We start from the raw sequence: 10,094 nt of genomic DNA on the forward strand, positions 1-10,094 counted from the left end.
CCCGTGGCTATCTGGTTAGCATGCTAACGTCAGTAGACTTCTCTACCTCACAGAACATAAAACAAACTGTTGTTTCTTCACTTTGTTCATTTTTTTAATGTTTAAACTAAAAATCTTACATATTGCTCCTTTAATGATATTTAAATGAGCTTCAACATAATAAAATAATATAAGAGTCAGAGGACACGTGTTTCTGTGTCGAGTAGTTTTATTCTCACATACTTTTATTACAGTAACTCTTGGGATGCAGTACTTTTACTTCTGAAACAAGTTCAAACATGACGCTCACTGACTTCGTTCAAAAGATGCTCGATAAAACTCCAATTTAATAAAAGACAAGTCAAAGTAAGATTAGTCACAGCGGGCGAGTTACTGTGCCCATCAGAAAGGGGAAGAAGATACTCGCACAAAGTAAGAAACACAACGACGAAGAAAAAGGTCAGACGCCGCAAGCTAGTAGCATTAGCAACATGGAGACCAAATTGCAGCTGAATGGCGAGTCTGGACCAACCCGTGAGTCTAACCTGGTCGTAAAACTGAAAGAACTACCAGAACTCAGGAAGGACTCCAGTCAGCAACTAAACGGCTTTAGAGAGGACATCAGCAGAATTTACGGAAGAAGCGGAGGAACGAATCCAGTCATCAGAGGATGTTTGATCGGAGCTGGTGAAGCTTCAGGTACAAACGGAGGCTAAGTTGACTGATCTAGAGGGGCACGTCATGATAATGTCAGAATACATGATGGTAGAAGAAGGAGCTGAAGAAAGCATGGCATCAGTGATTACTTTTGTGGAAGATCTGCTGTTGAAAGGCCTGGAGCTCCCTTCTTCTACTGCGCCGACTCCGACTGAAGCCCCACCAAGATCAACCGCGGTCAAGTTCTCAAGCTACAGAATGGAGGAGGAGGTCATTAATAACCTGGCAGAAGAAGGGATCCATCTGGACCAGGACTACACACCGGAGGGAGCATGCAGAGGCCAAGGTTTTGCAGAAGGAAAGAAGAATATAAGGTTTCAGACGGAGTGATTTACAACCCGGCTGAAGAAGCCACGGTGGACATGGCGACTCCAGGCTTTCTGTCACCGAGACACTTGATAAGTAACGTCAATATACAGAAATTACATTGTTTAGTTATCTTTCACTGTGCGGTGAATAATGTTAGTGGACAGATCCTATCCTCAAACATGTTCCCCTACATGACATTGATTTCATCAACAAGATGAGAGTAAGGACACATGGAGGACAGGTTTTGTGGTCGGGACCCCCTCTACTGGACACCATGGACCTACTTATCAGCTGGAAGGCTGAAAAGGGCCCTCTGTCACTGCCAGGAGGAAGAGACCTTCCCTCTGTACTCACATCCCATCAGAGTCAGGAGGCCATTAAAGATGTGATCCAGGTAGCGGTTTTGTTTTTCTTGTAGTTCGTGCTGTTGTTCGTTACAGCACCAGGTGGCGTACAGGGGCTTAAAACAAAGAACCAAAGTATGAAGTCAACTAAAATACTCACGTACAATGTCAACGGGTCAGGAAGTCCAATCAAGAGGAGCAAGGTGATGACAAAATTGAAGAAGGAGGGGGTGGATGTAGCTCTCTTACAAGAGACCCATTTAACAGAATCAGAACACGAAAAACTTAAGTGATGGAGATTTAACCAGTATTCATCCTCCTGATGGGATATCTACAAGATGTTCTGGTTACTTTATTAAATGTTTGTGCTCCTCCAGGATCTGAATGGAAATTTTACAAACACATGTTTGAGTTGGTTCGCTGTGAGGCTCAGGGTGTCGTAATCTGTGGGGGAGACTTCACCAGACTGGACACATCCAAACCTTTTTATTCAGGAGAGAAGGAAACTATCAAAAATATAAAATGAACGATGGAGGAGCTGGGACTCTCCGACAACCTGAACGATCTGAACACTACAAAAAGGGACTATTCTGTTTTTTCTCACCCGCGTAGTGTTCGACTATTTCCTTACGTTTCAAAGAGGTTTATATAGGGTGATAACTTGCGAGATAGGGTCAATGAACTTGTCGGATCACAGCCCAATTTTTATGGATTTTATATTAAGTTCTGAAAAAAAGATACTATTTGGAGATTAAACATGGATCCTGAATCAAAGGAGACAGCAAATAAGGATGGATATAAAAGAATACCTGGACAAAACGATAATGGTGAAGTGACCCACCGATTCTGAGGGGCGCCTGTAGAGCGGCTCTCAGGGAAGATTATGGACTACTGCTCTGAATGAAATAAACAGAATAGAAACATTGGAGCTGCAAGAAGAATTAAAAATATTAGAGAACATACATAAAAATACACTGAATCAGGCAACAAAAAGAGAAATGGACAAAAAAAAGTGAATTAAATGAAATCTACTTAAACAACATTAAAAAAAAGATGATCTTCCTGAAACAAAGATATTATGAATCGGGAGAAAGTCAGCGACATTGCTAGCTTACAAATTAAAAAAGCAACAAGCTGAAAACACAATTCATAAAATAAAGGACCCTAAAACAAATTCCATTCAATATAATAGAAAAGATATGCAGCGATCTTTTGATACTTTTTATAAAAGCCTTATACACACAACCTTAAGCAGTTGAAACAAAGACGGAAGCTTTCTTAGACCTGATAACTGCCTGAAGTGGGGGACGGACAAAATAAAAGTTTAATTGAAGAAATCACAGATGAAGAAATTAAAAAGCCAATATCAAATTTAAAACCCAGTAAGGCAGCAGGGCCCGATGGTTTCCCTTCGAAGTGGTACAAAGAAATTAAAGATTTGCTGATCCCACTGATGAAGGACACATAACAACGTTATTAACACTGGCTGAACTCCTCCTTGCAGAGATGCAGTGATCTCTCTGAAACCAAAAGAGGGAAAGACACAACTGAATGTGGAAGTTATCGTCCAGTTAGTGTTCTCAATCAGGATTACAAAATCTTCACACACATTTCGACAAAAAGACTCGAAAAAAACCTCCCTCAGATAAAAAGTCTAGACCAGACGGGCTTTATCCAGCAAAGACAGACACAAGATAACATTCGCCGAACGAGGTGGACATTAATCCCAGTTTAAAGTTTTGAGTCACAGATGGAGTCAGTAAAAATGAATATCTTGCCTCGGGTGCTATATTTGTTTGTTTCAGCAGTGTTGGTTAGTTAAAGGTGTGATCACCACCAGAGAAGCTAGTTTGACCCACAGGATCATTTGTCTTCATTTGCTCTGAACAGCCACAGCACACCTCTGGATCACTGCTGCAGTCAGGTTGATAAACGGGAGTGAAGATTAATCCACTGTTTAACCCAAAAGTTCAGAAGTAATCTCTGGGCTCTCCTCCCGTCGGTAAACATCTCCGGATCAGAGCAGAATCTGATGAGACTCCAGGTGTTTATTCCTCCAGGAGGTCTGGATCTGCACCGACTCTCCTCCACAGCTGGAGGCTCTGAACACTCTGTAAACATCTTTTGTTTTGTTTTGATAGAGACCCCTAGTGGCAGAAATGACATATTACCGTTAGTTAGTAGTTAAACATATTTTTTATGATGTCCTTTTTATTTAGGGCATATAAACCTGCTTGTTGCTTGTTTGCAGTGTAAAGATCACAACATCTCTTCAGGTTTGTGACGTGACAACTGTCTCAATGTTTCTGTTCACAGCAACACAGACAGAGAGAGACCTCCTGTCCATCAATAATTAGTCTGTGAGACAACAAAATAAGCAAGAAAAGTACATCAGACCGAACCAGGAGAACCAAGAGAACATAGAGAAACAGAAGAACACAGAGAACTGAGAGAACCAGGAGGACCAAAAAGAAACAGAAGAACCAGAAGAACCCAGAGAGTCATGACTGTCAGGGTACGATCAGAGCAGGTTTACTGATCAGAGTGATTTAAATTAGAGGAACCAAAATACCTAAAGAGAACCAGAAGAACCGGGACTGTCGGTACAATGAGAACAGGTTTATTGATTTATCATTCACCAGGATGATCGTCTGTATAAGGTTCAATCAGTTCTTCAGTTTTTAACAAGATTCTTCTCTCTTTCTTTAGTGACTCACTCCATCCTCCTCTGCCTCCGTCTGATACAGGTACTGATGGTACCAGCTGAGGAGTCAGAGGTCATGGGTCAGAGGTCAGGGGTCAGGGTTTTGTCCTTTTTTGCTGCACGGATACAATCACACACAAACTCCAGAGTATTTAAGATGGACACTTTATTAATATGAGTCAAACAGAAGAAATCTTAAACATGAGGATCCACTGAGAACCTTCTGTGGATGCTTAGGAACATTTTATTCTAACCTCATAAAGAACCTCCTACAGATCAAATCAGGATATCATTTGGATTCATTGAAGATCTACTGACGATCTTCTACAATGATGATCTTCTCTGGATATAAAGTGAATAACTAAACCTACAGGGTCTATGGATGATCTCTTGTAGTTCTAGGAAGAATCTACTGTGGATCCACCAACAACATTCTATAGATCTATTCTAGATATAATTTTGAACCCGCACCCCTTTAGATCTGTGATGGATCTGGTGATCTGACTTAGGGCAGAGTCCCCATGGTGATGTTGGACAGGGAGAAGTCATAGTACATTTCGATCCTGTTGATGGATCTCAGGTCCCTGATCCTGTGTTGGAACTCCAGCAGGTGATTGTTGTTGACGGCCACCTTAAATCCACTGTTGGTGCAGAGGATCTTCATCTACAATGAAAAAACCACAGTCATCAACCTGCTCACATGTTCACAGACTGGCCCTTTAGAGGGCGCACTGACACCTGAGTGTCAAACAAACATGGAGGATCTTCAAGGATCTTAGTGGTATAGATCAAAGATCTGACCTCAAACCGCTGCCCAGGCACAAAGGGGAAGTTACTCAATCTCTCCTCTCTTCCCCATGTGTTGCCGATGCGGCTGTTGCAGACGATCACCTTCTTGTGGTCCTCGTCAAAGCGAGGGTTGAAGTGGAAGGCAATGTCACCAGCTTTGCAAATATCCACTGTGAGCCTAAAAAAGTCAGGAGGAAGTTACCTCTGCAGACAGTTTACACAAATGAAATGCGTTTGAAAAACAACAATGATTAAAACTCAATCCATCCATCACAAATGTCGGAGTGTCAGAACTGACTTTTTAGCGTTGGGTTTGATGGTTCCACTGATGGTGATGAGCAGTTTGTCATAAACTCCATTGGGTAGAGATTGATTGTACGGAATCGTCTGTTAAGAAGGAAACAACCATTAACTCCATCCAACCTTCCATCCAATCATCTAACCATCCATCCAACCAACCAACCATCCATCCATCCATCATCCATCCAACCAACCAACAACCAACCTTCCATCCATCCATCTAACATCCATCCAACCAACCAACCATCCATCCATCCATCCATCATCCAACCAACCAACCATCCATCCATCCATCCATCATCCAACCAACCAACCAACCATCCATCCATCCATCTATCTATCATCCATCCAACCAACCAACCAACCAACCATCCAACCAACCAACCAACCAACCAACCATCCAACCAACCAACCATCCGACCGACCGACCGGCCGACCGGCTGACCATCCATCCATCCATCCATCCATCGAAACATCCAACCTTCCATCCTTCAATCCATGACTCCATCTCACCAGACTTTGTTGGGGGGCAGTTTGAGGTCCTGAAGAAGGACTGGGCCATCCTGGTGCGCTGGGCTGACCCGGATGGCTGGGTTGGCTGGGTTGGGCAGGCCATGCGGGATGACCTCCGGGCTGACCTCCGGGCTGACCTCCAGGCTGACCTCCAGGCCAGGTGGGGTTAGCAGGTTGACCTCCAGGCCAGGTGGGGTTAGCAGGTTGACCTCCAGGCCAGGTGGGGTTAGCAGGTTGACCTCCAGGCCAGGTGGGGTTGGAGGGCTGACCTGTTGTTGAGACAGACACATCCTGTCTTTATCTGAGCTGCTTCACTGTCTCACTGCTGCCTGATTCTCATGTCAGACTGAATTTGGAGCCTCCTGGTGGTCGATTCAGTCCAGACGTCTCCGTCAGCTCAGCTGACTTTACTCTGATTTCTGTTCACTGTTCTCTTTTATCTGTCTCACAACGATTTTACACGTCCGATTCAGGTTCAGGTTCAGGTTCTGCTGATCGACTCTGAATGAAGAGTTTAAACTTCACTGTTTAAAAATAATGTCATCAGAAGAAAATGGAAGATATAAGAACATTAAAGTTCTTCACAGAAGGGCTCAAATATATCAAATAACAGAAGACAAAGAATTAGACTGTGAGGAGGATGATAATTTTACCTGGCCAGCCACCGGCCCCTCCTGATTGGTTGTTGCCACCAGCGGGCCAACCATCGCCAAGAGCTTCTGACAACTGCAGAGAAGAAGAAAGAAGTGAAGCAATGAGGGAAGTGACTGCAGTTCGTCTGATGTCCACCAGATGCTGCTGTGACCAAACTCTGACAGTATTGAAGTGGTGAACTTATACTGCTATCATCAACCTGTTAGCATTGTTACTGTGAGCCTGCTAGCATGTTCATGTTAGCATGTTTGGTTATTAGCTCTCTGGGTTCATGCATGGTGCGTTCACGTTGTGCTGCCACATTTCTGTAGAATAAAGTCTCATTTCTTTCACGCGGCACATTTTTATCTGCTTTATGTTGATGCTGACAGTCACAAACTGAGACCTGTTCATCCAGAGCAGAGTACAGAAGTTGTGCCTGACTGATGAGTCGAACCTGTCGAACCTAAACCTGCAGTGAATCTGTTCCTGAGTGTCCACGCTGTCCCTGAAGGCAGCACAGCCCACAGTGTGTGTTCAGTGTGTGTTCAGTGTGTGTTCAGGGTGTGTTCACTGACAGACTCAACAGGAATGTTCTGTATGAAGGTGTTGGTTTTAGAGATGAATGCCACACACACACACACACACACACACACACACACACACCCTGTACACAGTGTGTGTATTGTCCGTATGAATTAGAGCAAATCATCAGTTTCTCAGCTGCTGTCATTTTACATTTGTAGCTGAACAGACTTTACTGTTGACTGATTTATAACTAATGAATCATCTACAAACAAACGTTCAGTCATTTTCTGGAAGTGAATACATTTGGATACAAACTTGATCAGTGTTGCTTTAATCGTCTGATTGAATCCAAGCTGCAGGTTATTTTCTTCAGTTTCTGTCACCAGATGAATGTTTGTTTTTTGTTAAATTAAAGAAATTCAGTTTGAAATTGCAAAATAAATAAAGCAGCAACTTGATTCCTAAAACTTCAGTGAAAGACTGAATACAGAAAACATGATGATCATCGTTCAGCTATGAACGTAACAAAGAGATAAAAACAGTGAAGACAAACTGAGACTCACGTCCATGTCGCTCCTCTGAGACCTGAAACAGACGGAGATGTTTGAAGGCAGCAGCAGCAGACGACGTGTGGAGGGTGTGACGGACGAGTTCTGACAAGAAGACCAACAACAAGATGTTAATCTGCAGCTTGTCTCAAAAACACTCAGTTACTTTTCTTTAAAAGTAGCAGACATGTTAACACGTGTTGTTATTTTTCTGTCCAGGGCAGCAGGAGAGACACAATCAATAAAACTTCTGATTCCTCTTGAATGATTTTGTTACTTTATCATGCTGATACTAAAATACCTGCATTACATTTAAACAGCAGTGATGGAATGTAACTAAGTACATTTACTCAAGTACTTGTACTTTACTTGAGTATTTACATTTTCTGCTACCTTATACTTCCACTCACTTCATTTATCTGATTACTTTAGTTACTAGTTACTTTACAGATTACATTTTTAAATGAATTGATTTTCTCATCAATCAGATAAAAACTGACTGTGACGATCGCTGACTCAGTTTATACATGTAAATATATGATCAGTTACTTTACTGATACTTTTAAACTACATTTAACATCAGATACTTTCAGACTTTTACTCGAGTATGACTTTTGGGTACTTTTTACAACACTGTCAGTTTATCACAAACATTCAACACATCTGGAGATACGTGGTTTTCACTGGACAGGAAGGTAATCTGAAGAGTAACTAGTAACTAAAGCTGTCAGACAAATGTAGTGGAGTAAAAAGTACATAAATTCCCTCTGAGATGTAATGGAGTAGAAGTGTAAAGTTGCATAAATTGGAAATACTCAAGTAAGGCACCTTTAATCTGTACTGAAGTACTTAAATTACTTAGTTACTTTCCAGGTTAAAAACACTGATAAACGATCTGTATTAAGGACAAAACATGCAAAGAAATTTATGAACATAGATTAATTAATGTTTCTGTTTCAAATCACTTTCCTGTTTTATTTGTTTTCAATTGTACTGTAATGTACCCGGAAGTCGTACTCGAGTAAAAGTCTTAAAGTATCTGATGTTAAATGTAGTTAAGTATGAAAAGTATCAGTAAAGTAACTGATCCATATATTACATGTGTGTATAAACTGAGTCAGCTGATTGTCACAGTCACTGTTTTTATCTGATTGATGAGAAAATCAATTCATTTAAAAATGTAATCTGTAAAGTAACTAGTAACTAAAGTAATCAGATAAGTGTAGTGGAGTAAAAAGTACAACTGGCTACCATGAATATTCTCTTTGTATTATTACAACTACTGCAGTAACTTGTGTACTCTGATGTTTACAGCCTGTTGGTTTGTGTTTATTTATGTGCACTGTCCCTTTAAATTCATTTAAATTCAATTTTAATTGATTTGACTTTTGATTTGTTCATCTCTGCTCTGTGTACTTTTACTTTCAATATTTATAAAGTACTATCTTCAATGCAGTATTTTAACTTGTAACAGAGTATTATTACTGTTTCCTTTTACTCGAGTATCTGCATACTTCCTCCAGTCCTGTACTGACTCCTCCTTCATGTTTCTGTTATTTTGTCCGCCCTCAGTGAAATAAACAGAATAATAGAAACACCTCTCTGTATAAAAAGTCCTGAGTACTCGAGTAAATGTTTCAGTTACTTTCCACAGCTGGTCTGTGTTTGTCTGCGGCCTGCTGCTGGTGGGCGGAGTCAACCTTCTCATGCCAAACACACACAAACAGTCTGCAGCAGGAAGTGAACGCCTCTCATGAGCGAGGCAGCACAGAGTTTTGATTCTTTACAGACTCTGATGTGACTGGACTCAGTTTGGTTCTGTTCTTCTCTGTCAGTGTCGATAAAGTTTGACTGAATCGTTTAAAATCTCACAGCAACACAACAACCAGCTGGACCACAGAACCCGTCTGTCTGCAGGAGACGTCTAAAGTTTCAGGCTTTAGATCCACTTCCTGGTTCTGTTCATGGTTCTACGTCCCATCTGACTCAGAACAACAACACAAACTCTGTTTCCTGTCAGCTGAACACAAATCAAATAAAAGGTAAAGAAGAAGAGCAGACGTACCTGAGTTCACCTGAGACAGAGCTGCAGACACACACTGACTCTGTGACGACTCGGACAGAGTTTTAAGTGTCGAGCCTCGCCCTGTTCCCACATCCAGACCACACCCACACACACACACACACACACACACTGACTCACACACCCAGCAGGAGGCGTGTGTGTGTACGTGTGTTGTGTGTGTTTGGGAATGTTGCCATGTAAACTGCTTTCATAAATTAACATTTCTCTCCTCCCACAGACTCTTGAGATCAAACTGGATTATTGACAGTGGTTATGTTGATGGTTATTATGTGTTGCCACGGAAACTAAAGAGTAGATTAAGATCAATCCCGCCTTCAACAATCAATCAATCAATCAGAACTGAAGCATCAACACAAAGATAACATTCATGAGCTGCTGCGATCTGTTGATACTGTACAGATGTTTATATGGTTCATGTTTGTCTTTGGTATAATCTGGATTATTATTATGGAAGTGACATTAAATAAACATTCATTCATTCATTCATCACAATGTCTAGCAACTGATCCAACCACTGAGCTACGACATCACCAGACTCCATTAAGAAATCAGCTGATTTTAAGAGTTGTTTCTACACATCAGCTGATTTAGCAAAGAAATGTAGTGTCAACTTCAAAAAACTGATAATAACAATGTTTAGTCAA

The 10,094-nt window shown here is 41.4% G+C and overlaps 1 protein-coding gene across 1 annotated transcript; it reads right to left on the reverse strand.

Annotated features, from left to right (window-relative positions):
• Positions 1 to 4,199: 4,199 nt before the first annotated feature.
• On the reverse strand, positions 4,200 to 9,520 carry lgals3b (lectin, galactoside binding soluble 3b). The gene is made up of 7 exons (XM_084382018.1): positions 9,430 to 9,520; positions 7,380 to 7,469; positions 6,309 to 6,381; positions 5,656 to 5,924; positions 5,141 to 5,229; positions 4,855 to 5,020; positions 4,200 to 4,717 (listed from the first exon to the last, which is right to left on the reverse strand). The coding sequence occupies exons 2-7, from the start codon at positions 7,383 to 7,385 to the stop codon at positions 4,559 to 4,561; spliced, it is 762 nt and encodes a 253-aa protein (XP_084238144.1). The 5' UTR covers positions 7,386 to 7,469; positions 9,430 to 9,520; the 3' UTR covers positions 4,200 to 4,558.
• Positions 9,521 to 10,094: the final 574 nt, after the last annotated feature.

This window comes from Pagrus pagrus (assembly GCF_965226575.1).
Source record: "Pagrus pagrus genome assembly, chromosome: 18".
Lineage (NCBI taxonomy): Eukaryota > Metazoa > Chordata > Actinopteri > Spariformes > Sparidae > Pagrus > Pagrus pagrus.

Bases quoted from the DNA above. Each gene is read 5' to 3' on its own strand.
- lgals3b (XM_084382018.1), bottom strand. The intron at 5,925-6,308 runs GTAAAATTATCA...TCTCAACAACAG, and splicing joins AGGGGCCGGTGGCTGGCCAG to GTCAGCCCTCCAACCCCACC. The intron at 5,021-5,140 runs GTCAGTTCTGAC...TGACTTTTTTAG, and splicing joins ATCAAACCCAACGCTAAAAA to GCTCACAGTGGATATTTGCA.